At 49.9% G+C, this 26,140-nt stretch overlaps 3 protein-coding genes across 31 annotated transcripts in view; 1 reads left to right on the top strand and 2 right to left on the bottom strand.

The window, feature by feature from the left end:
• Mroh1 (maestro heat-like repeat family member 1) overlaps nucleotides 1-14,461 on the bottom strand; it is a 70,194-nt gene extending 55,733 nt beyond the window's left edge. For 21 of the 25 annotated variants that reach the window (XR_015623672.1, XR_015623670.1, XR_015623665.1 and 18 more), the window contains exons 1-4: nucleotides 14,401-14,442; nucleotides 4,900-5,001; nucleotides 2,886-2,964; nucleotides 1,197-1,342 (exon numbers count right to left, since the gene is read on the bottom strand). Coding sequence is in view for 12 of the 25 variants with exons in the window: in XM_087555203.1 (XP_087411329.1) it covers nucleotides 1,197-1,342; nucleotides 2,886-2,907 (168 nt within the window). In the remaining 13 variants the exon portion in view is untranslated. 25 annotated transcript variants of the gene reach the window in all.
• A 173-nt stretch (nucleotides 14,462-14,634) lies between these two features.
• Tssk5 (testis-specific serine kinase 5) lies at nucleotides 14,635-22,316 on the top strand. 2 transcript variants are annotated; one of them, XM_087557422.1, is made up of 9 exons: nucleotides 14,635-14,691; nucleotides 16,646-16,775; nucleotides 20,165-20,272; nucleotides 20,463-20,665; nucleotides 20,749-20,804; nucleotides 21,089-21,221; nucleotides 21,300-21,415; nucleotides 21,778-21,909; nucleotides 21,995-22,316. In XM_087557422.1, exons 2-9 carry the CDS (start codon nucleotides 16,761-16,763, stop codon nucleotides 22,159-22,161), a joined length of 930 nt encoding a protein of 309 aa, XP_087413548.1. In that variant the 5' UTR covers nucleotides 14,635-14,691; nucleotides 16,646-16,760; the 3' UTR covers nucleotides 22,162-22,316.
• An 83-nt stretch (nucleotides 22,317-22,399) lies between these two features.
• Hgh1 (HGH1 cochaperone) lies at nucleotides 22,400-25,189 on the bottom strand. 4 transcript variants are annotated; one of them, XR_015624097.1, is made up of 6 exons: nucleotides 24,529-25,167; nucleotides 24,312-24,412; nucleotides 24,121-24,219; nucleotides 23,828-23,919; nucleotides 23,630-23,752; nucleotides 22,400-23,555 (listed from the first exon to the last, which is right to left on the bottom strand). XR_015624097.1 is itself a non-coding variant. In NM_001007707.1 (6 exon segments), coding segments are annotated over 6 exon segments (1,182 nt in total). In that variant the 5' UTR covers nucleotides 25,114-25,189; the 3' UTR covers nucleotides 22,400-23,402.
• Nucleotides 25,190-26,140: the final 951 nt, after the last annotated feature.

Below are 26,140 nucleotides of genomic sequence, written 5' to 3'. Positions count from 1 at the left end.
ATGTACATAAACACAGTGACAGAGAAACACAGCCCAGGGCAGTTGCTGGCATAGCAGCCCAGGCCTCTTAGAACAGCATGCAGGAGCTAGTGTAACAGGGGGAAAGGCCACATCCCATACATCTGGACGAGAGCTCCCCATTCAATAGAGGGCCACTGCTGCCATGCAGGGAGGTAGCAGGTTTTCATCTTCAGTTTTTTAAAACTCAGTAGAAAACATTATGAAAGGCAGAAAAGAGGTAAAGTTCATAATTCAGGAAAGGGGGAGCACAGCAGCCACATTAGTTTGCCGTGAGCTGCCATGCCGAGCCTTTACTCTTCTCTGTGAGTCAAGGCCAGTCTGGTCGACAGAGAGAGTTCCAGGGTATCCAGGGCTATTACACGGAAAAACCCTGCCTCAAACCAAAACCAAACCAAACAAAATAAACAAACAAGACCAAACCAAAACAAAGTGGAAAGAGAGAACCAGCTCCACGATGCTGTCCCATGACCTCTTCGTGCACGGCATGGCGTGTGTGACCCGACATACATTCGACAATAATAAACTATAACCCCACCACTCTGGAGTTAAGAACAAAGGTCACAAGGTCATGGCCAACATGTACTATAGAGCTAGACTGTTTTTCAAAGCAAAACAAGAGAAAGCTCATGAGTTAAAAGCTGTCAGGAGCTAACAATTTGACATCTTACAACATCAAACAGAATTCTAAGTTTCTTGCTCTGTTATATGAGCCATGCTTGCCTGCAGACTGGGATGTTCTGGGGTAGCAGAGGTCTTATGTCCTCCTAAGAGTATCCTCTGGAAGGGGATGGAGAGAGGGCTGGCGGCCTGTAGACCTGGAGCCGCTTCCCAGACCAGGGGAGGATCTGGACTCTCAAGAGCTCTTAACCACGCTCCCCTAGACACTGCTCCCTTAGGCAAGGGAGCCATATTATCTCCACTCAGTATGCAAAAGAGCCAACAGCTTCTGCTCATGAATGCTGTCCACTGAAGTGACAGCCTAGTTCCCTCTTAATGGGACTGCCAGTTCACAGGCACAGCCATTCCCCACATGGTGGAGACCCAGCTGGCATCATCCTTAAACGCTGCCTTAAAGAGAATCTACAGGGCACTTTCTGCCAACAGTCTGGCTCACCACCCAGCCTATGGATCAGGATGTTCCTTGATGACCTCACCATCGCCAAGGGGAGAGGTACCTTGTCATGCTGCCGTAGGTATTCCTCACAGGCACGGAGTGTCTCATCTGGCTGCGCCTCTCCAAGGGAACATAGTGCACTGCAGACCTGCTCCTGTACCATAGGGTCCTTGTCAGTGATGGAGTCCAGTAGGGTGAAGGACAGCTCTGCAGTGACAAAGTCCAGTGTGTTCAGGTCCAAGCACACCATAGGTGCCTTCCCTGTGACTGGCGCCAGCTTCTGGGATCACACACTTAACACACAGGAGATGGCACATCCAAGCCCAATGTCCCAGGCCAATAGGCATGGCCTCTTGCCTAACAGGCATTGCTGACCTGAAGCTGTTCTCGCTCATAAAACCCACTCCTCTCTACTGCACTGATCACATCCCCTGATTGTCCCCTACTGTGCTTCCCAAGTTGTGGGATCAGGAACATCCAGTGGGCTGAAGGGCACACGCCTCAGACTCTGTCATCACTGAGAAGCTATAGGCCTGGATGAGGTCCCAATGCTGCTTCACCTATCTTAAGGCCTGAACTTCTGCAAGGCCATCGCCTTATGTAAGTTACCCACAAACCCACAGCGCTCCACAAAGGCTCTGCAGATCCCGCAAGCTACTTCAAGAAAGCTCCCTAAGGGCTGGAGAGATGGCTCCGTGGTTAAGAGGACTGGTTGCTCTTCCAGAGGTCCTGAGTTCAGTTTTCTAGCAACCACATGGTGGCTTACAGCCATCTATAAGTGGATCTGATGCCCTCTTTCTGGCATGCAGGTGTACATGCAGATAGAGCATTCATGTACATTAAATAAAAAAATAAAATCTAAAAGAAGGTCCTGGGATACACCCAAGTCCGACATGTAGGACGGTGGCACTGGGAGACGGGTGCAGACAATGGTAATAAACAGTCAGCGGAGCCCACGGGTCAGGCCCATAGGCCTCTGCCTATCGAGGCCGCCATACAGCAAGCCTTCCACAAACGAGTAGCTCTCTGCAATAAAGGCAAGACAGGCAAACCAGAGACAAGGCCTGACTAGGCCTCTGCTCCCCAGACACCAGGCCTATGCCCACATTGCTATAACTGGATACCTGGAGGTTATCTGGAAGCACTCGCCATGACATGAGAACAGAGAGACACCAGAGCAGAATCTGTCTCTCCTCAGAAGGGACCCTCCCTCATCTTGAGCAAGAAGGAGGACTTTCTAACAGGTCTCCATTTCCAAGTTTCAACAGCTGAATAAACAGTTGATCTAATTAATAAGATTTGATTGCATCGGGTTGGGGATTTAGCTCAGTGGTAGAGTGCTTGCCTAGCAAGCGCAAGGTCCTGGGTTCGGTCCCCAGCTCCGAAAAAAAAAAAAAAAAGAAAAAGAAAAGAAAAAAAAAGGGAGAAAGAAAAGGAAAAAAAAAGATTTGATTGCGTCTCAGGCCAAGTTTGACCCTGCCCTTCTAAAACACACCTCAGCCCCTGCTCTCCAGCTATAAGCTAGACAGAGCAGACACATCCTCAAGCCATCATGAACATATAGAACCTGACTCCAGGGACAACAAGAATGTTGACACCACACACTCTCTCTCTCTCTCCAACATCTTCAACTTTCTGCCTTTGCTGGGAAGGCAATGGCGTCCCACTGCAATGCAATGTAGCCTCAGCTACTCTGACAGCAAGAGAACAGGAGGGCAGGTGGACAGAGGTTCCTCCCAAACGCACTCACTCTTTATGTACGGCCTGCTCATTTCTGTGGTCTTGGCTTCCACCTGTCCAGTGTAAGCATGGATGGCTTCCTCCCAGACCTAGAATAGTAGGAACACAGGATTTTATCCATCATCGTCACCGTCCATAAGATCAGGGTTAGCTGTTGCTTATGTACAAAACACACAGTCTAGATTGATTTGTCCTAGGGAAGATCTCTATCACAGCTGGTCAACCCACTCAGGAAGAAAGTTCCATGACCCCAGGAACCGCCCGGCTCTCCTACACTCCCAAGCTGCCAGCCCCCTCCAGTAGAGCAGTAGCCCATGGTGTGTTCAGGGCTGCCATATGGCACTATCTTCACAGTCCTGGCAAGCATAGTCACGCTCCCAACTAAAGCAACTGCCTCTCAACCTGAGGTGAACCGTGGGGACCACAGCTCAGCTGAACAGGAGGTCACAAAGAGTAAAGTCTCACAAGTAACCAAGCCTGTGCCTCTGCACTATGTGGTCTCATGTGCAGGCCTTTCATCCCAGCACTCCAGAGGCAGAGGCAGGCAGATCTCTCTGAGTTTGAGGCCAGCCTGGTCTATAGAGTGAGTTCCAAGACAACCAAGAAAGACACACACACACACACACACACACACACACACACACACACACACAGAGAGAGAGAGAGAGAGAGAGAGAGAGAGAGAGAGAGAGAGAGAATGAGAATAATGCTAAATAATTTTTTAAAAAGATACAGGGAGCTGGAGAGACCTCAGCAGTTAGGAGACCTTGCTGCTCTTGCACAGGACCAAGTTCTGTTCTCCAAACCTAGTTTATAACTTCTGTAGACTCTAGCTCCAAGGGGCTGGAGAGATGGCTCAGTGGTTAAGAGAAGTGGCTGCTCTTCCAGAGGTCCAGTTCAATTCCAGAGGTTGCTCACAACCAATGTGGTCTGATGACCTCTTCTGTCTGGGGTGTGTGTGTGTGTGTGTGTGTGTGTGTGTGTGTGTGTATGTGTGTGTGTAAAACATGTATGTGGTCAATCACAACTATAGATACATAAATAAAAATAAAATAACAAGGGACTAGAGAGATGATACAGTGCTCTTAAAAGCATTCACTGAAGAGAATCCAAGTTTAGTCCCCAGCACCCATATGGTTCCATATGGTTTAGTTCCCCCAGCACCCATAGGGTTTAGTTAGCAGGTCAGACATGCACACAGTATGCACACACATGCCAGCAGAACACTCATACACAGAAAATAAAATATTTAATAAAATAAAAAGTGTTAAAGAAACAGAACCACCTGACCCATGTATTACTCTCCCCGGGGAAATGAGAGAGATTTAGGGGATTTAAGTGGAGGTTGTGTTTTTGAGAGTCTCCCTATCCCTATCCAGACCTACAGATTCCCACTCACTATGTACCCCAGGATAGCCTTGTATTTGCAAGAATCATACCCCTGCCTCCCAAGAACAAGAATCACAAGTCAATGCCACCAATCCAGCCCCAAAAACATATTTTTTTAAAAAATATGAGGGCACTAAAGAGGTGGCTCAGAGGTTAGGAACGCTGGCTGCTGTTCCGGAGGACCTGGGTTTAGTCATTAGCACCATTATTGTGGGGGTTGTCAACGGTCTGTAACGCCAGTTCCAGAAGATTTGACACCCTTTTCTAGTTTCTGTGGTCACCAGACACACATGTGACCACAGAAACAGACATATATGCTGACAAAACCAAAGAATAAAATAAATATTTTAAAAACCCAAAAAGTACATAAATAAGCTGGAAAGATGGACCAGGAGTTAAGAGCTTGCTGCTCTTTCAGAGGACTAGGATTTGGTACCAAGCACACGTGTTAGGTAGCTCACAGCTGCCTGTAACTCCAGCTCCAGGGAATCAGATGCCCTCTTCCAACCCCCACAGGCATTTGCACTCAAGTGCACATAAGTAAATATAAAATACACATTAAGTGCATACACGCAAGTGCAGATAAAATATAACTTAGAGAACTGAGATTTAAAAACAGGATAAAATCAACCGACCAGGAGCTCCCAGATGGCAGAGAGGATGGAAGGCAGGCAGGGGGCGCTGCCTTGAGGCCCGCAGCATCAGCACAGCATCGCCCCCGTCTTCCAGGAGAGCATCTAAAAAGAACGGATAGACAGGAAATGAACTCGCATGCTCCATCTGTGCCCTGGCAAAGAGGAAGCAAATGACCCCAAGGTGCAAGATCGCTGAGACAGCATCAGCTTTCAGGCAGTGTGAGAGACGCAGGGGCTTAACCGACATGGACCCTTAAGCTTCGACCTCCTAGGTCTGCACTAAGCCTACAAGGTACAGGCGTCAGGGTTGGCTGTTCTTCCCTGTGAAAAGCTAAAGGAAGGCAACTGTATCCCTCTCAGGCCGGTGTGTGTGATGCACATGCACGTATGCAGGGCAGTGTGCAAACTTATGCAAAGATGAGCAAACAAAACTCAATAACCACCACGGGTCACCTGTCCCTGGCCCAGATGAATACAAGAGGAACCAACTCGCCCTCCTGATCAAAACAACCAAAGGCCTGGATAAACACAAAACTGGTGCACGTCTTTAATCGCAGCACTCGAGAGGCAGAGGCAGAGGCAGATGGATGTCTGTGAGTTCAAGGCCTGATCTACAGCGAGTGTTCTAGGACAGCCAGGGCTACACGGTGAAATTGTGCCTCAAGAAAAAGGAAAAAAAGAGATACAGTTCTAGAAGTGGTGAGAATTACCTCAATCTGTCAGAAAGTGTCTTTAAACATAGAAAACTTTTCCCAGCAGGGTCAGAAAAAAGAAACAGGAAAGACACAAGAAGAAAATCGAACCTTAAGAAAGACTTAACCCACCACTGCTGGCTCTGACAATGAAGACAAGGAATATGACAACCTCCTGTCGCTCTCTCCAGACACACCAGAAGAGGGCATCAGATCCCATTACAGATGGCTGTGAGCCACCATGTGGTTGCTGGGATTTGAACTCAGGACCTCTGGAAGAGCAGTCAGTGCTCTTAACCGCTGAGCCATCTCTCCAGCCCTTGGGGACCTTTTTGTGCACTGTTTAGTAAAGGTTGTCTTTGTATCATTCATGTGTTGACTTCTGTACAGGCAGAGAGTAGAGAACTGGCCTATGCTATGATTACGAATCCTCACCAGCCTCAGAATTTTATAAACAGATACCCCCCCCCACCTTCTGATTGGTTTAATAAAGATATGACTGCCAATAGTTGAGGCAGGAGAGGAAAGGCGTGTCATGCGGTGCTGGTGAGTCAAGGCAGCCTTGCAATAGCCTCGGTTTAGTCAGAAGGAATGGGTGTGTTGCTTTGATTCCATTGCTATAATGAAACAAATGAAACACTGACCAAATCACTTGGAGAGGAAAGGGTTATTTGGCTTATACATTGTGATCACAGTTCATCACCACAGGAAGGCAGGAACCTGGAGACAGAAACTGAAGCAGAGGAGAAACGCTCAGCTGCCTCCCAGGAACACTTGCCCAGAGGCGGTACAGCTCAGAGTGGACTGCGCCCATACCCTGGCCCACAGACCAGTCTGGCGGGGGCATTTTCTCAATTGAGATTGTCTCGTCCCAGATGACTCTAGCTTGTACCAGGCTGACAAAAATCTGAGCACATGGGAACATTGGTCCTATTAGATGCAAAGTGCCCATTCTGCCAACAACTTAAAAACAGGAAAGAAACCATCTCTACAGCTTTTAGTGAGAGTGCAGTCCCCTATCCTTAGATTAATGACCCAAAAGACTTTATCACAATAACTCTGTGTTACTGGAGCCTTAGAAAACTAGGCAGGAGAGAGGCCTCAGCAATTTACGAGTACGAACTGACCTTGCTGAGGGCCTGAGTTTGGTTCCCACAGTGGGTAGTTCACAATTGTCTGTAACTCCATCCAGGGGCTACATGTAAAGAAACTACCCAAGTTCAGGGAAAGAGCCACCCACCCGAAAGGGCAAGCAGAGATATCTGAAGCATACACGGGCAGGAGCAGTGTCTGTTGAAGGTTGAAGTGATGAGTGTCATAACTCACACACACAGGTTAGGAGTTCTGCCCCAGTAATAAGCTCATTCTGGGCTACCAAGACAATTCAAAAGATAAAGGTACTTGCTATGTAAGCCAGATGACCCAGAACCCATGCTGGGAGAAGAGAATCTACTCCCCAAACTGTCCCCTGACCTCCACAAGCACGTGGGAGTCACATACCTGTTTCTCACACGTGTATCATACACACTCACATACTGATAATAAAAAATGAGTTAGTCCTAAGTGAAGTGCTGCCCGGGTCTCACCTAAGCAGATGGAAAACTCTCAAATCGCGTACAAGTCGCCTGTCGCAGGCTCAAGACTAAAAATAGGAATACAAAAGTATCCAGAGCCAAATGGTGAAATGATAAGGCACCCGTCAAAAGTCAGCAGGAGGGCTGGAGAGATGGCTCAGCGGTTAAGAGCACTGCCTGCTCTTCCAGAGGTCCTGAGTTCAATTCCCAGGGACCACACGGTGGCTCACAACCATCTGTAATGGGATCTGATGCCCTCTTCTGGTGTGTCTGAAGACAGCAACAGGGTTGGGGATTTAGCTCAGTGGTAGAGCGCTTGCCTAGCAAGCTCAAGGCCCTGGGTTCGGTTCCCAGCTCCGAAAAAAAGAAAAAAAGGAAAAAAAGAAAAAAGAAAAAGAAAGAAAAAGAAAAAAAAAGATAGCAACAGTGTACTCACATGCATTAAATAAATAAGTAAATAAATCTTTTTTTTAAAAAAATGACAAAAAAAGAGCATGATCCTAGCACTTGGGAAATGAAGGAGGAGAATAAGGAGTTGGAGGTCACCCTTAGCTACACAGTAAACATAAGGCTAGTCCAGGTGACGTCAGCTGGTTCTCAGAAAGGGGGGCAGGGAGAGTCTTTGGAAAAGAAAAGCAGTCCCCAGGCCTCCCTATGTGCCCCACAGAGCCCTTTCCTCTTCTGACCAGCACTCCTGATGTGGTGTACCATTCTAACTGTGTTACTGAAGCACAGGTCACCTCAGTAAGACGGCAGCCCTGCCACTGAGAGCCCAGACACAGGCCTGCATGACCATCAATTCACCCAGAAGGTCATCACATGCTAGAGATAGACCCGCTAGGGACAGAGCTGCAGGCTCACAACACCCAAGACATCAACAGCAGGAGCTGAGAGCCGGACTTCATTAGCCAGCAAGTCTGCATGAAGCTGGAGAGACAGGAGAACCTGTGATAACACATGTTGCTCAAGGCAAGGAGGATGGGAAGTGCAATACACAAGTGGCAACCTTCATCTCCTTAACTCAGAACCAACACCATTCCAGGCCCAGGACCTGGAGCTGCTGATCCTCACACAGCATAACACAACATGGAGAGTTCAAATGTTATGACACTCGAGAAGCATGACAGGCACCATCACCTTGAGTCACTGGAAAAGGAACAGCAGGATGAAGCCAAGAGGAAATGACAACAGTGCACAGAAGAACAAAGTCCTCAGTGCCATGGCAGTCAAATCTGTCCCAGCTGGCTCTCCCAGCTTCTTGCTTTCAGTTCAAGATGTGAGCCTCAGCACTCTGCTCCTGACACAGCTCCACCATCATTAACTCGAACCCTCTGGAACTACGGTCCAGATAAACCCTCTCTCCTATATGTTTCCTAAGTCCTGATGTTTGATCAGAGGGATGGAAAAGTAACTGATGTAACAGCGAATTCCTAACTAGTCAGGGCAGCTAACACCAGGGCTACTAATAAAACCCTGTGTCCAAGGAAGAGGAGCAAGAGGAGGAGAAGGGGGAGGGGAGAGAAAAGCCTATCCTAAACATCAACGTCACTGGTGAGAAACTATGTCCACACAGGTTAGGTGAGAAAACAGACTGCGTTCAGACTGCACCACCTCTGTCCAGGGACATGTTGCCAAGGGCATGTTGAAAAGTCAGGCTGGCGTGGTAAAAGGCAAGGAAAAAACAGCACAAGACACTTAGATTAAGAAGAAGCCGGGTGTGGCTGTGCCTTACGGGAAGCAGAGGCAGGTGGATCTCTGTGAACTAGAGGCCAACCTGGTCTACAACGGGGGATCCAGGCCAGCTGGGGCTACACCGTCGTGAGACCCTGCCTCAAAACAAAACAACAACAACAACAACAACAACAACAACAAAACAAAAAGAGAAGCAGCAAAATTAAAAATTGTATTGACAAGCACATATTTTATTAAAAAGAACCCTACATAATCTAACTGGGAGAAGAATTAGATCACTCACAGAGGTCACAGGGTATAAAGGCATTATATAGTGTCACTATTCTACATACTAACAACAGTTGAAAAACTCAGACCCTTTGCTGGAGAGCCTAACAAAAATATGCGACGTCTTTAGGGATAAATGACAGAATATGTGTTTGAGGACACACTGCTCAAAAATACAGATCTATATCTGCATTTCTCCTACATTCATTTCCTGATGTTGCCCCTGAGCCAACCTCATGTCCTGGGCATTAGGCTGGTGGCTTTGTTTCTGAGCTAAGTCCCACTGTGTCCAGACAGTACCCTGTCTTGACCTTTACACTCGGGAATCCCTGAGTTGTGCTGGGTATTCCCACAGCCCCTTTGCTCACAGGGGACGAATTGGATCAGCACTAAGAATGCGCAGCGTGCCTCCCCCAGTGAGTAGCGTCAGGGTTTTGATTTGTATCTTAGTGTACGCTCAAGTTTAAAAAATGAAAATTGGTGTCCTGGGGCTCCAGAGATATGGCTCAGGGGTCAAAGGCACTTGTGCTCCCAGCACCCGCTCGGAGGCTCACAGCCACGCATGACTCCAGCTCCTGGGGATCTGATGCCCTTTTTGAATGCCACAGGCACCAGGCACCTGCATGGTAGATATATATATGCATATGGACATTTATACACGTAGAATAAAATAAATATAAAAATGTTAACTGTTAACCAACCAGAGCTTCCAGGGACTAAGCCACTACCCAAAGACTATACATGGACTGACCCTGGGCTCCAACCTCATAGGTAGCAATGAATAGTCTAGTAAGAGCACCAGTGGAAGGAGAAGCCCTTGGTCCTGCCAAGACTGAACCCCCAGTGAACTAGATTGTTGGGGGGAGGGCGGCAATGGGGGGAGGATGGGGAGGGGAACACCCATATAGAAGGGGAGGGGAAGGGGTTAGGGGGATGTTGCCCCGGAAACCGGGAAGGGGAATAACAATCGAAATGTAAATAAGAAATACTCAAATTGGGCTGGAGAGATGGTTCAGTGGGTAAGGGCACTGACTGCTCTTCCAGAGGTCCTGAGTTCAATTCCCAGCAACCACATGGTGGCTCACAACCATCTGAAATGGGATCCAATGCCCTCTTCTGGTGTGCATGAAGACAGCTACAGTGTACTCATATACATAAAATAAATTAAAAGATCTTTAAAAAAAAAGAAAGTAGGAAAGAAATACTCAAGTTAATAAAAGATGGAAAAAATAAATAAAAAAAAGTTAACTGTTCCTGGAGGAATAGATCAGAAATCCTCTGGTAAACACCAGCAAATGTGCAATCCACAATTGGAGTGCACTGGAGGAAAAGATCCACAGCTCACAGAAAGATCCCCGTTCAATAGCGGCCAATCACAATTTGAAAACTGTGCCAAAAGGAGGATTTTCTCTGTACTGACTGTGTAAACGTCTATACAGCGAAGAGTAGGCCAAGCCTGGTGACGTAGAACTGTAACCTCAGCACTTGGGAGGTAGAAGTGGGGTTCAAGAGTTCAAGATCACTTTCAGCTACACAGCAAGCCTGAGGGAGATCTGTACTGTGATGGTCTCAGCAGCAGCACAGACACCAAGGCACAGGTCTAAGGACAGTTGAATGGTAACCTGAATGGTAAATGACACAGCCTGGTGTGGGCAAGACCTTGGGTCTGATTCTTAGCACTGGAATTAACAATAACAACAGCAAATAAAAGAAAACAAGACAAACAAAAGCAGGAGTAAAGAACAAAAGGCAGGGGTGAAAAGCAGAAAGTGCTCAGGGGTTAAGAGCACTTGCTGCCCTTCCTGAAGGCCCACATTCAGTAGCCAGCACTCCATCCATGGGTAACTCCAGCCGTAGAGGATCTAAAGCCTTGCACAGGAATGCCCGAAATGTGTCCATACACACTCACAGACACGTACGAAGAGACACATAAATAAGAATAAAATAAACCTTAAAAAAAGTTATTCAAGGGGTTGGGGATTTGGCTCAGTGGTAGAGTGCTTGCCTAGCAACCGCAAGGCCCTGGGTTCGGTCCCCAGCTCCGGAAAAAAAAAAGTTATTCAAGAACAAAGTAGGATTTGAATCAAAAAGGACTCATGACTTCTCTTACTTCAAAGTAAGTCCTTTACAGAGTTAAGAGATACAGTCAGGGGGTGGTGGTGTTGGCAGCACATGCCTTTGATAATGCGGGAGACTAGGGGCTGGGGATTTAGCTCAGTGGTAGAGCGCTTACCTAGGAAGCGCAAGGGCCTGGGTTCGGTCCCCAGCTCCGGAAAAAAAAAGAACCAAAAAAAAAAAAAAAAAAAAAAAAAAACTTTGGGCTGGAGAGGTGGCTCAGTGGTTAAGAGCACCGACTGCTCTTCCTGAGGTCCTGAGTTCAAATCCCAGCAACCACATGGTGGCTCACAACCATCTGTAATGAGATCTGATGCCCTCTTCTGGTGTTCTGGTGTGTCTGAAGACAGCTACAGTGTACTTATATATAATAAATAAATAAATCTTTAAAAAAAAAAGATAATGCGGGAGACAGGGGCAGGTGGATCTTGGTGAGTTCAAAGCCAGCCCAGTCTACATAAGGAGTTTCAGGACAACCAGGGCTACATAATAGAGAGTTCCTGTCCCAATGTGCAACAGGAGGCTAGTCTCCTTAAAAATTAGTGTGCAAAAAGAGCTTAGACATTACTAAAACAAAGAGCAGAAGGACACACAGGAATTCTCAGAGAAGATAACCAACAGACATACAGTGTCTGTGCTGACTATCCCTTGGGACAAAGTGTGTGTCCTGCTGTCTTTCCAAAGTCAATAGAGTGTGGCAAAGTGGACAGTTTAAGGACATGGCTCTCGAGCCAGACAGCCTTAAGTGTGCTTACTGCACAGCCACCAGCGACTGATGTCCAGCACCTGTATTCATACATTCACAGACTCTGACTGGGAGTGAAGCCAGGCAGCAGCCAGCTCTGTGCACATGACAAGGACAAGGCCCACCTGTGGTGCTAGGTGTTGAGAAACTAAGCTTGAGGACTGGCTGCTACTGCTCGAAATTGTCAACCCCCTTTCCCATCATTTGCAGGTATTCCTACTCTAGGACACAGGCAGTTATGTATGTGAGTATTAGTCGGGCTAGGGCAAATCTCAAAGGCAGTTCACAGCACCTACATTTCTTTTTTTTTTTTTTTCTTTTTTTCGGAGCTGGGGACCGAACCCAGGACCTTGCGCTTGCTAGGCAAACGCTCTACCACTGAGCTAAATCCCCAACCCCAGTACCTACATTTCTATGAACAGAGAACCAATACGCACAAGAACAAATTCTCAGTCTTGGGGCTATATTATATCTGAGAGGGGGTGGGAGTAGTGTCCAGGCAACATGCAGTCACAGAATCCCTTACCTGGGAGGAATTGGGCCAGGGAAGGGTCAACTTCTAGAGTAACCAGCAAGAACTTGAGAAGGTGTCCCAGGGTAATACAGTCAGGAGTCACTGCTCACCATCTACTAAGAATACGATTTCTCAAACAAGCCATGTGGAACTGGGCTTACATGCAAACCCCTGAAGCAAGGGGGACCCTGCAGGTCAGGGAAGGAGGCACCATCCATATGATATTCAGCAGCCAAGTGCTTCCAAGAGCCACAGAAACCCTTCCTGGTGTTATTTCCCCAAGTGGATCAAGCTGTGTACCCTGACACTGGCAAGGATGTCCTTTGGCTCAAAACAACTCAGCTTAATAAAAAGTCACTGGGAGGCCTGGAGTTGCTCATCAGACGGAGCAGCTCTGCTCTAACCTGGGCCTCTGTCAACCCTAGGGAAGGAAAGTGAGCACAAACATCTACTACCCCACACAGGATGACTGAATTGACTGAGACACGCACAGGTCCTACGGGTTCCACCTCTGGCCTCTGCCGTCCCTCAACAGTCAGCTTTGCTTTGAGGGAGGGAACTATGACAAGATGCAGGTCTGAATTAAGACAGCTGCCTGGACATCAGTTTCAAGTTAACAAAGGTGGCTAGTCCTCAGCCATTTGACTTTGACTTTAGAGACCAGAATGACATTTCTCGTCTGAGACGCACATCTCAGTCTAAGAGTAATGCCTGCAGGCAGAAGCATCTCCAGGCCTGCAGGTGCAGAGATTGCACGGCCAAACCAAGTCACAGACACAGGCTCCAAGCAAAGATCCCACAGCCAGCCATTTGCATAGGATCTCAGCTCTTGGCCCCATCAACTCTGTGTCTGCTGGGGTCTCCAACTAGATGATCATGGTCAGTCAAGTCCAACAGAGCAGCTAAGACTTAACCCTTCACCTTCACTCCAACCCTGCCCCAACTATTTCCTGAAATTTTCACCATTTAACTAGGTCGCAGGCTGTTTCTCCATTTCTACTACCATCATCCCCTTCCAAAGTGTTTCCTGTCTCCAGCCAAGACTAGCCCCACAAAGTTGGCCTCTGCCTCAACCTCAACTCCAGCTCACTGCCCCAGGTCTCCAGAGGCGGCCCTCTATCCCTCTCCTGCGGCTCCTTATGCTTACTCACTGCACATGAGTTTATGGCTTCATCCACTTCCTACCCTGAGCTCTGTATAGGGTAGAGCTAAGTACTGCTGCAGACCTACACTGACTTCGCTGGAAAATCGGAGCCCCAAACCTGGAGTGTCAGCTGGCTCAACCTCACCTCGCTCTCACCTTGCCTGAATTCAATACTCCTAGTTTTGTGGCCTTCTCCCTGGGGCCAGCAATCCTCGTGACTCTGGACAAATCACTTTCCTGCTCTACACCGCCTCCTTTAATCGGGCAAAGAGAACACAGAAAGACTAGTGGCTGCGGTGCGCACTGGCTTCCCAAGTCTCTGAATTAAGGCTCAGTTTTATGAAAGAGGCAGAAATGCCAATGGCTCAGTTGTGAAGCTCAAAGACCTGAACACTTAGCCCCTAGCACGCAGAGGACCAGGGTCTTGAGTCACCGAGTTTCCGGAAGGGACTAGGATATGGACCACGAGACCCACCAGACAGCAGGGACAGGGTCCGGGGACCACGCGCCGATGTCTGACAAGTCAGAATTGAATCGCAAGCTCCGAGATCCCTTCCAGGTGTACCACGCGAAGCCGGGCCCGCTGGGCGCACCTGAGATCTCCCAAGACCTCCTGGCCCGCTGACCTTGGGGAGGCGCCCCTTGACACAGCTTCTCTTGCTGCTGGCAGATAGGAAGGTCCCTAGGCTCTCCTGTCCAAGTTCCCCAAAGGGTCCCTGGCCCCCGCCACCAAAGACGAGCCTTCACAAGCCGTTTACCTGAGGAGCCGCCGCTGCCACGGCCCGGGCGCCGCCCTCTATGCCCCAAGCGTCCCAGAGTGGGCGGAGCAGCGCTCCAAGCCCAACCCCACAGCCCTCTGGCCAATTGCGGCCTGGCGCGCGGCAATTTGACCCCGCCTCTATGAGATCTCCACGCTCATTGGTCAGAGTTCTGTCCCTCACGTTAGCTCCGCCCCCACGCTCTACCTCCTAGAGAGCCTAGGTACACCAACTCCTTCCTGTACCCTGCCGGGTACCCCAGCGGTCCGGTGACCATTTCACAAGACAAGTGTGAGTACTGCTGCTGCGCCAGACTCCGTCTGCGCAAGCGCTGTTCTCGAGAGAGTATTCGGGCTCAGCTTCTAACTGCAGAAAACTCCACCAGGCGGGAGCAGTGGCGCATGCCTTTAATCCCAGCACTGGAGAGGCAGAGGCAGGTGAATCCCTATGAATTCGAGACCATCATGGTCTACATAGTAAGTTCTAGGACAGCCTGAGCTACAAAGCGAGGGAACAAACAAACAAACAAACAAAAAGCCAGCCCTAGCACACCTTATGCAGCAGTCACAGACACACACAAGGTATTGTTATGTTCTACTACATTGATCACAAACTAAAGGCCTAAAACATACTCAAAGCCCCTAATTCGTGGATCCCCTAAATGTACACATGGCCATGCCCATCAAAGGTGCATACATGTCCATCCTGTCAACACGACATTGGGAATCAAGATGATCATGTCCTAGCAACCTGGGCTGCTCACTTCCAGCTGTTATTGCAGCTCCAGGTGCATCTAAAGCCTGTAGGCCTGGAAAGAGGTACATAAAAAAGTAGAAGTAGGGGCTGGGGATTTAGCTCAGTGGTAGAGCGCTTGCCTAGCAAGCACAAGGCCCTGGGTTCGGTCCCCAGCTCTGAAAAAAAGAAAAAAAAAAAAAGTAGAAGTAAGCCACACTACAGGATATAGGAAATGCTATGAAGGATTTGGGTTTGGTGACAAGAAAGCAAGGTTAGGTAAGAGCTTGTGCCTGGGAGAGTTGGGGGAGGATCATGCCAGGAAGACTTGACACCTGCAAAGAACCCGAAGTCACCCAAATGTGGGTAAACAAGAGAAAGTTGTGAGCAGAGTTCTGAAAGCAAAAGAACCAAGACATTGGCCTGTTGAGTAAGAGGAAGGAGTTAACTACCATGCATCTAGGCTGACAGCATCTGTTAGATGTGGAAATTAAGCTGTGGTTGAATGGGTCTTGGAAGGGCAGCAAGCTGAGAGGGTGTCCAAGGGGCAAACACTGAGAGAGAACCAATATTCTTTTTCCACAGTAAGAAGGACTTGGACCAATTTCTGTTGTGAGGCTAGAGCCTGAGAGAAAAAGACAGGACATATTTGAGCAAGAGAGTGAGTCATTCTGCAGATGGTGTCATGGCCTAGGAAGATGCTAGAAAACAGAGGGGACTAACTTGGGTAGCTGCCAGGGAAAGAGGTCTTCCCACACTCATACCAGGACAGCTAACTCCCCTCCCCCCTGCCCTGCCCAGCCTGAAAAGCCTTGCAGGTTCCGTGCTCCTCCACAGCCACCGTAGTCAGCTCTCTCTGCCCCAAACACACAAGCTGCCCAGCACGTATCACAACTTAATTTTTACTTTTATTTTCAGCATAAGGCCCAGCACATGAGGTACTGGGTAAAACCCAGTGGAGCCGATGGACTAGTAAGGATGTAGACAGGAAGAGGGACAAGACAGCCCAAGGGGATGGGGGAATGGCTCGCGGTAAACACATTCTGCCATCCCCCACACTGGGCAGCTCAAAACCAGCTCTAACTTCCAGCTTCTAAGTTCCACGCTCAAGTGCTCATGCCCCCCACCACCACACCACACACACACACACACACACACACACACACACACACACACGGTTGAATAAAATCTTTACTTTAGTTTTTGGTTTTCTCTGTGTAGCCCTGGCTGTCCTGGAACTAGCTCTGTAGACAAGGTTGGCCTCTGCCTCCTTAGGATGATTAAAGAAGAGCACCACCACACCCAGCAAGAGTAAAACCTTTTAAGTACACTGTCACTGTCTTCAGACACACCCGAAGAGGGCATTGGATCCCATTACAGATGGTCATGAGCCACCATGTGCTTGCTGGGATTTGAACTCAGGACCTCTGGAAGAGCAGCCAGCAGCCTTAAAAAAAGATGGAGAGAGAGAGATGGCTCAGTGGTTAAGAGCATGTATTTGCTCTTCTTACAGAGGACCCAGGTTCCGTTCCAGTTCCCAGCACCCACATGGCGGCTGACAACCACACTTAACTCCATTTCCAGAGGATCTAGCACCCTTCTGAACTCCACAAGCACCAGGCACGAACATGGTCTGCATGCAGGCAAGACACTCATGCACGTAAAATAAAAAAGTAAAGTGAGTTTTTAAGAGCATTGCAAAAGGAACGTGATCTCTCTGGATCGGGACTGTTATCACACAGCTTCATGGCTGCTAGCTTCCGTTTGGGTTCTGGCACGGGTAGGAGCCAGGAAGGTGGCGGGGACATGCACAGCCAGGAGACTGAGTAGACAGCAGCAGCTCAGTGGCACTGCTGGGCCAGGGTGGAGTCACGTGATTTCCCCCCTCCCTTTTTTTTTCTGTTCTCTAGATGTAAAATGGCCACCCACCTTCCTCTTGTCACTCATGTACCCACAGCCCTCCTACCTCCCAGATAGCCAACCTGGATTCAATCCCAGGGGCAGTTTTCCTTTTACCTAAGGTCCAGATTACCCACAGGACAGTTACTGTGTCCATGTTTTCTATACTTTCTAAGACAAAGCTGGAGCTATGAGCTATTCGTTCCAAAGAGTCACCAGACGAAGTGGATGAGGAAACAAACCTGACAATTCAAGCCAGGCTTCTCCAATGCCTTATTGTAAAGCTTTCCACAACTACCTATAAATTTCAGTGCAGGAAGACAAGTCTCTAAGGCTCATTAGACCTCTAGCCACATTTCAGGACAGCTGTCCACTAGCCAATGCTGGTCCCTCCAGTTCATACCAGACATCCCACCCTTGGCCTGGACTCTGCCCCGTAAACCATGTATTGCTCCATTGCATTCAGATTTGAAATTCTGAGGATGCACTACCTTTGGCACGTCTGTGTGGTCAGGGAACGAGACATGACCGGGGATATAGCTAAGGGGGCTACTTAGAAAAGCAGCTGGCCTGTAGCACATGCTAAGTGAATGTCAGCTGAGACGCTGGAGTTGAAAACAAAAAGTGGTGGTAGCTTCCATGCCCTATGGAGTAGTCTGGGGTGGTGGCCTTGGCTTCCCCTGAAGATGTGTTCAAATCTGCAGAAAGCCCCAGGTGGCAGGCTTCCTGCTGCAGGTCTGATCTAGGTCAAAAAGACCCAGTAAGACTGAGAGTGGGATTGGAGAGGTGGCTCAGTGGTTTTAATAGAACTGGCTGCTCTTCCAGAGGCCCTGAGTTCAATTCCCAGCAACCACATGGTGGCTCACAGCCATTTGTGATGGGGTCTGATGCCCTCTTCTGGTGTGTCTGAGGACAACTACAGTGTACTCATATACATAAAACAAATCTTAAAAAACAACAACAAAACAAAAACAGCACAGCAGTGGTTCTCAACCTTCCTAATGCTGTGACACTTAATACAGTTCCTCATGGTATGGTGATCCCAAACCATAACATCACTTTCATTGCTGTAGCTGGTCTTTTACTATTTCGTGGGTCCTTTTTCCCACCCTTTATTCTGCCGCCACCACTCTGTTTCACCCCCTAAGATTAGGAGAGAAACTGTGATAGAGGGGGGAGAGAGAGAAATCCCTGATTGTAATTTCTTTCATTCCTTCTTTGACCACAGTTACTGACAAACCACAACCAACCTTCCTACATGCCCAACAACTAAGCCACCCCTCCTGGGGGGCCCTCACGTTTACCTTCCCTCTGAATAGTTCCCGAAATTCCAAATGTAACACCATTACAGAAACTGTCTGCAGCTGACAAAACCATGCCTCTGCTAGAGCACGAGGCAAATCACAGTCAGCTGCTGCGGGCAGGCAAGACCCTGCATCCCCACATGTGGGTTTAGAAGGAAAGTGTGTTCTTGTAATATTTCTGTGTCTTTTAAAAGGAACAGAAATTCTAGAATTCTCAAAGATGTCATTATGCATTGCTACTTCATAATTGTAATTGTGCTACTGTTGTGAATCATAATGTAAATATCTGTGTTTTCTGATGGTCTTTGGTGGCCCCTGTGAAAGGGTTCTTTGCTACCCTCAAAGGGGTTGAGAACCACTGCAGTAGAGGAAGGCCAGATTCGAGGATCCTGGGCTCTTGCCATTCCTCACTCATGTAGCAGTGACCTTGGTTGGCATCTCCTCAAAGAAGGAACAGTGGCTGATCTTTTGACCTCTTGATATCCTTAGAAGACTTAACCTTCCTAGCTTCTTTAAGGGCCTTGTATAGGGGCTGAAGAAATTACCCAGCAATTAAGAACACATTCTGTTCTGGTAGGGGACTCAAGTTTAGTTTCCAGCATCCAGATCAAGTGGCTCACAACCACCTGTCACCCCAGCTCCAGGAGATGCAAAGCCTCAGTTCGTTCTCTCTCTCTCTCTCTCTCTCTCTCTCTCTTTTCTCAATAATGAAAAGGCCTTTCTATTCAACCACATGCAGAGTGGCCCACAAAGCCTCATCCTGGTGTTAGTCCTTCGAATCCCACAAAAAGAGAGCACAGCATTGGGTAGGGCTAATCCAGTAAGACAGCCTCAAAGATGACTTTGATGGCTTAAGATGATACCTTTGAGGGCACAATGCAAGTGCATCTCTAGAACCTTCTATTCTAGAACCTACACCCAGTCCTCTGGAGTCTTTACTCCCCAATCAGTCCAGAGCTGTAGTAGGCTCCTCCTGAGGCTCTCGATCTTACTCTCTTAGCCTAAAACCCATTAAGTCTTTAGAAACTTTTTCTTCAAGGGGCAGCAGGTCTCTCCTGGCCTTCTGCTTCCCCAGGCCCTTACCCTCTGAAACAAGTTAGACTTCAGCTGTGTCCTTTCCCCTGGCCGACGGGCAGTAAACTGGCCCACCAAGTCCAGTTCTGTGGCACCCTGCCTTCCATGAGGAGCAACAGCCGGCGCAAGGTGGACCAGAGGGTGTTCATAGAGCAGGTTCGAGAATGCATGAACAATGGTTACTTGCTCTCCTCCAAGAAGATCGGATCTGGTGCTTTCTCCAAGGTCTACCTGGCCTATGCAACACGTGAACGCATGAAGCACAACCCTAGGCTATCCTCTGACTTGCGGGGCAAGCACCACAGTATGGTGAGGCAGGCCTGCTATCGTCTCTGTGGGTTCCTTGGGGTACCCAAGCCTGGTTCCAGCAGGCCTGTCCCAACCTCTTCCAGGTACCTTCTGGTTCCTCTAGCTTCCTCTATAGGACCTCCCTCTTTTTTTTTTTTTTTTTCTTTTTTTTTCGGAGCTGGGGACCAAACCCAGGGCCTTGCGCTTGCTAGGCAAGCGCTCTACCACTGAGCTAAATACCCAACCCCAGGACCTCCCTCTTAAGTCCTATTTCTTCTCAGCTTCCCTATGCTCTGTTCCCCAACCTCTCCAACATATATGTACCCAGGACAAAAAGTGAGGCAGGTACTATCCTTCCAAGGACATGGCTTGCCCGGCCACGTGGAGAAGGAGCAGTATGTATAAATAACAGTGGGCCTATTCTAAGGAGTCTTTCCTCACAGTTGAACTTTCTACATCTTTCTCAGGTGGCTATTAAGATTGTGTCCATGGCGGAAGCCCCAGCGGAGTACTCCAGAAAGTTCCTGCCCCGTGAGATTTTATCCCTCAACGCCACCTACAAGCACATGAACATAGTAAGACGGTCCTTACGCCACGCCTGCTGTCTACCCCACTTCTCTGCTTGGAACCTCTTTTTTTTCTCCTTGCATGAAGAGTCTTCTCTTACCCTGCAACTGAGAGCTAGTATGCCTGCCAGTCCCAGACCTCTTGGCCCAGCCTACCTGAGGGTGACAGTGTACATGGAGTATTGGGGGTGTTTGCTAGGTTCAGCTGTATGAGACCTACCAAAACAGCCAGCGCTCCTACCTGGTACTGGAGTTGGCAGCTAGAGGTGACCTGTTGGAGTACATTAATGCAGTGTCAGACCTCCGATGTTGCCCAGGGCTGGAGGAGGAAGAGGCCCGAAGGCTGTTCTGGCAACTGGTCAGCGCTGTGGCCCACTGCCACAGTGTTGGCATTGTTCATAGGTGAGGGTGCCACCTGTCCTGCCTGCCTGCCTGGATGTCTGCTGACCCATTTGAGCCCAGCCCCACATTCCCTTCTCCCCCAGGGACTTGAAATGTGAAAATATCCTGTTGGATGACCAGGGCTTCCTAAAGCTGACAGGTGAGCCCACATGGCTCCATTAGTCTAGTAATTCTGGACTCCTCCCAACTTCTGCCTGTCCCCAATAATGACCTATTCCTGACCTTCAGCTCCTACCTATACCTAAGCCCACTGACCTACATCCACGGGAGCCCCTGCCTAGTTTCTCCCATTCTTCCGACATATACTCCAAGTTCCCTCCCTCCCCAAGCCCACCAATCTAACATGTCCTCTTGAACCTACTCTCCCTAACCTGTCCATCACCTGTGTTGCTTTGCCCTGCCCTGCCTGAATACTGTGTGCAGATTTTGGCTTTGCCAACTGGGTGGGGATCAAGAACTCCCTGCTGAGCACCTTCTGTGGCTCTGTGGCCTATACGGCCCCAGAGATCCTCATGAGCAAGAAGTACAACGGTGAGCAGGCTGATCTGTGGAGCTTGTGAGTACCCAGGTACCCCAGCAGGACCCATGGGTGGGCTCAGGGGAGGACAACACTCTGAGGAAGCTGGATTCCCAGAGGGATCATCCTCCATGCCATGGTGTCTGGGAAGCTGCCCTTCAAGGAACACCAGCCCCATCGCATGCTGCACCTGATTCGTCGAGGTCCCATCTTCAGGCCCAGGCTGTCCCCAGGTGAGCATCACCACACCATGCTCCTTCCAAGGCCCAGCTCGAGCCTGGAGGGCAGCCAGAGAGACCAGGACGACGGCAAAGAGAACATGGTATCACACTTCCCCGATATGCTGGAAAAGCATGGCCCACGCACTGTATGTTGGGGAAGTTGAGCTGAGGTTGGGATGGTCTTGAAGGATACCAGCCCTACTGAATATCTAACATGGCACTTGCTCTAACATGGCAGAGCCTCCTCTGTGCCTCAGTCCCCTTTTGATAATAGCCCTGAACCTTTGATTCCTCTTAAGTTGCCAACATTTCTGACAGTAGTTGAATGTGGGTCAGGATTGTGGCAGGCTCCAGCAGTGAGCCCTCCCCTGTAGAGTGCCGGGACCTGATCAGAGGGCTGCTTCAGCTGCATCCGGGTGACCGCCTGGACCTACAGCAGGTGGCTGCTCACTGCTGGATGCTGCCTGCAGAGCACATGCTGTCCTCTGTACTTGGAGCTACCCGAGGTGGGGAATGGCTCACAGGCAAATGGCTGGGCTGCGGGCAGGGTCTCGGGTACTCTACAGGACCCCTTGCTTTGCTCCATTGCAGAACAGAAGCATTCCTGGTCCGCAATAGGCCCAGACAACGCAGAGCCTGACAGAGACACCAGGTATAGCAGGAGCAAAGGCTCCAGCCCCTCTAGTGGCAGGACATCTCCAAGGAGAGCATCTCTGGCCCAGCTGTGCAGCACCTGGAAGCCCGCACCAGAGGAATAGGTTCTACTACCCTTGGGCTTGGGCGCACCACGGCAGGTGGCTGCTCCCTGTGTCCCATGTTCCCCAGCAGGAACATGCCTGGGTGCTGTCTGGTCAGTTGAGGGTGGGTGGGTGTGGGCAGATAAAAATGTTCATTCTTTTGAGTTAAGGGTACAGCTATCTACACAAGGAGGGCTGGTGACCTTTGGGTACCTCCTGGGGGACTTGGGTCAGAGGGAAAACACCAGTCTACGCAATGTGTGTGTCAATAGCGTCAAAGCTTTAACAAGAGTTCTGGAGAGCATCATTGGGGGAGAGGGGAGAAGACTCCTGGTATTCAATGAAAACACCTAGCCATGCAATGATAACACTACACCAGCCTTCCTCTGAAGCTGGAACACTGCAAACTCCCATGAAGACTACAGGTGTCGGGGACCTGGAAGGACCTCTTCCTGAGGAAAACAGCACACACAGGTGGAGCAGATCTGTGGCTCAGAAAAGGGGATGCAGTAGGGCATGGTATCTACAGAATTAGAAAGACAGGGTGCATACACGGAGTAGGCTCCAGATGTTGAGGGTAGGATCATGAATGCTGGAAGAACATGCAGGAGAATCTCTGCAGAGATGTGTCCAACAGGAGGGTTTGGATGTCTTGAAAGGCAACTGAGGCTTGAAGAGGTTAACCGAGGAGTAGGTTCTATTTGAAGGGCTGAGTCCCAATTCAGCCTGAGACTGAGGAGGCTGACAGATGAAGCAGAGAAATAAGAGATAGAATGGGCAACGATACCCAGCAAGCGATCCAAAGACAGGCCTAGAAGGGCAGAGCATTCTAGGAAGACCCTGGGATCCGAGTGTAGTCTGCTTTCAAGGTCTTGGGCAAGGAGAGCAAAAGGACTCCAAAGGACTGCTCACAGCACTGTTTATATCTCTAAGCCTAACCACGTCCAGACCCTTCAGTGCCTGCAGGAATGAAAAACTAGTTGGCTTCCCAGGGCTCGCAGTGTTTTCAGTCCAGTCCTATCAGTCTGGGAACAGGCTCCTCATAGTTCCAGTGACGATGGGCATCCTGCCTCATCTGTAGGCAGCTGTGATACAGGACCTGGCTGGCTCCACCTCCAGAGTGCAGCTCTGAACAGCACACATTAGTGCTGGTTGCAACAGGGCACGGGATTGGGCTGTATTATCCTCGAGCTTCTCAACACTTACTGGGCATTTACCCTAGAACCCTGTGGGAACCCTGGCAAAGGTGGGCCAAAGGGGCTTCAGGTCCGTGGGGCACCCTTGTCTCTTCGCTCTTGAGCAAGCTCTTGCTGTTCTTGCTGGTCTAGCTCTTGGAGCTGTCGTTCCACATCTTCAGGTACCTGCACCTCCAGCAGGTTTTCCATGCCAACCTCTGGCTCATCCCCAATAAGCACCTGCGAGTAGAGGAGGCGGGTGAGCAGCTCCTAAGCTGCTGGCACTTGCTGAGCCTCCCTTACCCTGCACTCACCTGGATAAGCTTCTCACAAGCCATTCGCACATCAGGCTCTGACTCCCAGGCATATAACTCTCGAAGGATCAAGTAAGCACCCTGATCCCGTACCTGCTTCCGACCAGGTGCGGTGGCTGTCAGCTAGGGAGACGAAAAGGTTACTCAGATGCCAATATGAATTGTGGGGAGGCTTTAACATCACAGGCCCCTGCTCACCAGCATGATGGCTTCGATAAGCATCTTTCGGATGTCAGCATCCGGCTCTCGCTGCTTGTCCAGTGATAGGTACTGCAGGTCAACGGGCAGCTCTAGGAGTGAGAGTGGGAGCCTGTTGGTCCCTGTGCTGGACACCCAAGCCCTGCTCTGCCTGGGTGAGCCTCGTGTGTGTCTGTAATGACCTCTTCCTTAAAGGCTGCTGAAGGGACTCCAGTCCTGAACACTGCTCCATCTCTCCTAGTAGTCTCCCCTCTAGCCCAGACAGCCCTGACGCAACCACCCAAGTCACTCACCCTCCATCTCTTCCTCGGAAAACTCTTCAGGCCCAGCCAAGGGCAGTAGCAAGAAGGGGAGAATGTCGACTTGGGGCCCGAGTAACCACTTGTGGTGTCCTGGAGGTGGGGAGAGGGGACAAGGAAGGGGATCAGAAGATTGGTCTGTTGGGTCCCTAGGGTCCAGTCCCCACCCTAGCAATGGCACTCACGATGTTCGAAACAGCAATTCCGAAGTGTTCCCACCACCCCGCCCCTGCGCACCGAGGAGTCTGTGTACTGGGTAAGTGGCAATAGCCGTTGGACCACACACCTGTTGGAAGAGGATACTCACTGCTCTCCTTGTTTACTGCCACTCCCCCCTTACCCCTTCCCGACCCCGCAAGCGACTGGGTTTCACCTGTCCGGGTCCAGGAGAAAAGCACGCACCTCCGCCTGCTGGCTAAGGTTGGAGAGCAACGGCCCCAGGTAATGCAGGGGTGCGGACGCGTTGTAACTGGGCATGCACAGCGCGCTGACAAGCCGCTCCAGACCCAGTCGCTCGGGCTCAGCGGCCACCAGCTTCTCCGTTAACACAGCACACGGAGCCGGCTCGCGACTCAGGTTGGCCAGTACTGCAGCCAACTCTTCAGCCCAGGGCCACTGAGGGTCCAACACGCAGCGCAGCAGGCGGACAGGCAGCTCCGGGTCCGCCGCCAGCATCTGCCAGTGCAGATCCGGATCAGCAGCCAAGTTCACCAGCGCACGGGAGGCATCGCGGGAAGGAGCTGGGATCGGGGCCACCGCTAGGTCGATCAAAGCCCGCAACAACGCTGTCTGTCCAGCCAACAGCGTGCGGCCCGAGCCCACACCAGTCAGAGCCAGCACGTGCTGCGCCGCGGCTGCCTGTAGGTCTGCTCGCGCTCCGGGAACCAGGAAGGGCAGCAGTTCCGCCACCTCCGTGTCCGCGCCAGCCTCCTTCCCTGACAACCCTCGCTCACCGGAGAGCCCCGAACCTACTCCCGGTCCCCTCATGCCGCCAGCAGTTTTAGTCGCTTCTCACTACACAAGGGCCACCGCCGGGAAAGCGGAAGTCGTTAAAACCCTTCCGAGTCTGAGAACCCAGCTGAAGGGGGCGGGACCGGCCTTGGCGCAAGGCATTGTGGGCCATAGTATTGGGCTTTCTCCCAGAGGCTGAGACACTGTTGTTGGTGCAGATGTATCCCCCTTCCCGTCACCACTTGCAGGGACTTTTCTAGCTGCCTATTGCGTGTTTGCTTTGTCAGGCATCAAAACCACACGGCCAGCTCGCAAAATCTGAAGCGTAGCTCGGAAGCAGGTGCTCCTGGTGTCTAGGAGTGTTTGCTGCCTCCCTTTAACCCTCGGCTCCAGATCGCCAGGAACTGAATGTGAATGACGCAGGACTCCGCAGTGAGAAGGCAGCTTTGGACAGACCTCTGACTTTGCCGAGGAGCTAACTTTGGGACATTTGTTAGGACTTCTAAAGTATAGAAAGTCGGAGTCAAGCAGGCTTGGGCAAAGGGAACTGATTAATGAATCTATAGTTTGCAGGTTTTGGGGAGCCTGGTGACAGATGCCGCTGCACACAGCTCTCTAGAACGCTGTTCGGTTTCTCTCTTCCATACCTGTTTGTGGTTTTCTGCTTCTCAGTGGTTCCATATTATTACCTTCCACGGGCACATTTGTTAGCACAGATAAGGACACTGGCCTTCTCAGCTACATAATCCCAGCAGAAGACAATTTCAGTATTGGAGTCTGTTCTGGGAAAGTACTCCGTTTGGTGCTTTTTTTTTTTTTTTTTTTTTTTTTTTTTTTTTTTTTTTTTTTTTTTTTTTTTTTGTGCTTCTATTAGCGATTAGCTGCCTGGGGTCCTTGCTCTTCCAAAATAGAAATCTTGAGTTAGTGAGTTTTTCCAAGGCTGGTCCTTGGCAGGTTGTGTAACCCTCTGCTTCTGACAGCGAAGGAGATAGCCAGGAGCTGCAACGGTTCCAGATCCTATGCAGCCTTAGATACTGATTAGGACCCTTCGGGCTACAGCGGC

Source organism: Rattus norvegicus, chromosome 7 (assembly GCF_021556685.1).
Source record: "Rattus norvegicus strain SHRSP/BbbUtx chromosome 7, alternate assembly SHRSP_T2T, whole genome shotgun sequence".
In the NCBI taxonomy this organism is placed as follows: domain Eukaryota; kingdom Metazoa; phylum Chordata; class Mammalia; order Rodentia; family Muridae; genus Rattus; species Rattus norvegicus.
This window is presented reverse-complemented; position numbering and strand designations above follow the sequence as displayed.